Here is a 3,274-nt window from a genome sequence, read left to right on the forward strand (position 1 = left end):
CAAACAAAGCAGTCTTCTCAGTCTGCTATCAAGAACTCAACTGCAAGAGTTGAAATATATTAAAATGTTATGGCTTCATAACATTGTAATTAAATATCATGGTATATTAGTTTATTTTTATGTTATAGTGTGAAATTCCTCACTATGATCTTAATCTACTTCATCTAATCCACTCTCTCTTACTGCCTTACACTGGTAATGAAACTAGTTGAGCAAAATTAGTCTTTTTTTTCCTAGTCCATGTTTTTATTGAGACAAAAGCACAAACAGCCGTAGATAAGAGATCCTGTCCCAAGGAATGGGGTGGAGGCAGGTTCCTTCATATAGTCCATTTGTGGAAGCAAGGTTGGGAGTTGTCCAGGTGATCTATTCATGGGTAAGAAAATGGGAAAGGGTTCTAGATCCCATAAGGCGGCTGAAGGTGGCTGATGACAGACTTGATGAACTCGGTCGTGGAGCTGTAGCCGCCCATGTCCGATGTCCGAACTTTGCCCACTTTGATCACCTTCTTTACAGCCTCAGCAATCATTCTGGAGTGATAGTCCAGGCTGAGGTGCTTCAACATATTGCTGGAGGACAGCAACATGGCAGTGGGGTTAGCAATGTTCCTGCCCACCGCCTCAGCAAATGGGTGTCTCGCACCGGTTTCAAAAACAGCGCACTCATCGCTGTAGCTCTCGCCAGGAACCACGCCTGCGCCCCCCACCAGACCCGCCGCCAGGTTGTCAATGATGTTTCCATAGAGATTGGGCATCACGAGCACATCAAACTGGTACGGATTCTGCACCAGCTGCATGCAGCAGTTGTCTATGATCATGGTCTCAAACTTGATCTTGGGGTACAGCCCGGCTACCTCCTCGCAGCACTTCAGGAAGAGCCCGTCACCCAGCTTCATGATGTTGGCCTTGTGCACCGCCGTGACCTTCCCGCGACCCTTAGTGGTAGCATAATCAAAAGCAAACTTGGCGATCCGCTCGGACTTGTCCCGCGTGATGATCCTCAAACACTCAATCACTCCCCTGACGCTCTCGTGCTCCAGCGAGCTGTATTCCCCCTCTGTCTGCTCACGGATGATCACCAAGTCCAGGTTGTTATGCCGAGTCTTAAAGCCCGGGAGGCTCTGGACGTGAACGACATTGGCGAACAGGTCCAGCTTGCGCCTGAGCTGCATGTTATACGAAGTCAAGTCCCCGGTGTACAATGTATCCATCGGGGAGTGGATTTTCCCACTGATGGCCACCTTGTTTTTCTTTATGGAGTTCAGCACTTGCTCCAGTTTTTCTTCTGAGGCAAAATTCTGCACTTCACTCAGATGATGCTCCTGAAATTTCACAGGCACCCTGGCTGCCTTAAAGACTTCTTTGACAGCCAGCATGAGCTCAGGCCCCACCCCGTCGCCAGGAACCATGGTGACAGGATAGACACCCTCCACCTTCCCCTCTTCCATGGCGAGTCTGTGGATAGGGTGTGTGGCAGCCGTGGTGATCAGGCTTCTCCAGGCCCCAAGCTTCGTGGCTACCACCAATGCCCGGCTCAGTGTCCGGACTCTGCTCAGGGTCTCCATTTTCAGCGATGCCTGAAGGTGAAGGAGCCTTGGGGAGAAAGTAGTCGCGTCGGAAGTGACGTCAAAAAGCTCAGCGTTAGTATTAGAATCACTAGGTAACACCTAACGAGGTCTGTAGTTGTGTGGAAGAAAGCCGTGGCCCAACATTTGTTATTCTACATACCACAGGGCATAGAATCACAGATCTGGAGCTGAAAGTCTCCTCAGACGTTTTAAACTCAACATCTCTTGAGCAGAACCAGGAGATCATTATACACTTCGATAACGATATTGTATGAGGATGTATTCTGATGGAAGTGGATTTCTATGACAAAGAGACCTAACTGAGTTTCAAAACAGCTACACCCAAAGAAGGAACACTGGGAAATTTTCTTCCCGAGTTATTTTTACCTTCTGAATCCAATTCTCCCTGAGCAACAGGAGAACTGTTTGGTTCTGCAAATATGTATTATATCTAGGATATACTGCAACATATTTAACATATATAGGACTGCTTGCCATCTTGGGGGGGGGGGGGGGTGGAGGAAGGGAAGGGAAAAAACGAAACATAAGCGAGTGCAAGGGATAATGTTGTAAAAAATTACCCTGGCATGGATTCTGTCAATACAAAGTTATTATTAAATAAAATAAAATTTAAAAAAAAAAAGTAGGCAAATCAAAAAAAAAAAAAAAAAAAACCTCAACATCTCTAAAACTGAAATTATCTTGGCCCCCAAATCCTATAATTTCTGTAGTTACTGTCAAGGACATCCCCCTTCCTCCCATTCCACTCTCCAATCTTTGCCAGGTACCTGGCTCACAACCTCACAGTGACTCCTCCTCCCATTCCCCTCCATATATCAGTCTTTCATCCACTCCATTATCAAAACAGGGATCTTACTAAAGTACATATCTAATCATGCTACACACACACACACACATTCGCCCCCACCATTCAAAAAGCTCCAATAGCAATCTATTACCTCCAGGATCAAATATAAAACCCTTCATAACCCAATCCCTTCTGACCCTTCTAGTCTTCTCACACTTTACCCTCCTCCTCCCCCTCCATGTACTCTACTATCTAGAGCCACTTCCCTGCTTGTTATTCTTTATACCAGACACTCCATCTCCTGACTCTTAAATTGTTTTTTGGCATCTCCTGTGCCTGGAATACTCTCCCTCCTTATCTCTGCCTCCTGACTTCCCTAGTTTCTTTCATGTCTAATCTAATATCACCCTTTGTAAAAGAACCCTTTCCCAATTCCCCTTAATGCTCTTGCCTGCCCTTTCAGATTATCTTCAGTGTGCCATGTATGTATTTTGTTTTGCTTGCATGCTGTGTCCCATTAGAAAATGAAATCCTTGAAGGCAGAACTTGTTTTTTATTCTTAATTTCATTTATTTAATATTTTTCTCCAGTTACATTCAAAACAAAAATTTTTTAAACTGTGTTCTTTAAATTTTTGAGTTCTGGGTTCTCTTCCTTATCCCCATCCACAATTAAGAAACCACATGTGAAGTTAAGCAAAACATTTCCATAAAAGTCAAGTTGTGAAAGAAAACATTGATCTCCCATCCTGAGGAAAATAAAAACCCTCCAAAAAAAATAATAAGTTTGAAAGGAAGAGAGAAAGAGAGAGTGCTTCAATCTGTATTCAGAAACAATCAAGTTCCTTCTCTAGGTATGAATAGGATTTTTCATCATAAGTCCTTCAGAATAATCGTGAA

At 44.1% G+C, this 3,274-nt stretch overlaps 1 protein-coding gene across 1 annotated transcript; it reads right to left on the bottom strand.

Moving 5' to 3' along the window:
- Positions 1-218: 218 nt before the first annotated feature.
- LOC127564657 (isocitrate dehydrogenase [NAD] subunit beta, mitochondrial-like) lies at positions 219-1,617 on the bottom strand. The gene has a single exon (XM_052001376.1). The coding sequence runs from the start codon at positions 1,562-1,564 to the stop codon at positions 398-400; it is 1,167 nt and encodes a 388-aa protein (XP_051857336.1). The 5' UTR covers positions 1,565-1,617; the 3' UTR covers positions 219-397.
- Positions 1,618-3,274: the final 1,657 nt, after the last annotated feature.

Source organism: Antechinus flavipes, chromosome 5 (genome assembly GCF_016432865.1).
Source record: "Antechinus flavipes isolate AdamAnt ecotype Samford, QLD, Australia chromosome 5, AdamAnt_v2, whole genome shotgun sequence".
Lineage (NCBI taxonomy): Eukaryota > Metazoa > Chordata > Mammalia > Dasyuromorphia > Dasyuridae > Antechinus > Antechinus flavipes.

What these genes read in the sequence shown, in the direction of transcription:
- LOC127564657 (XM_052001376.1), bottom strand. Translation starts at nt 1,564, where the DNA reads ATGGAGACCCTGAGCAGAGTCCGGACACTGAGCCGGGCATTGGTGGTA.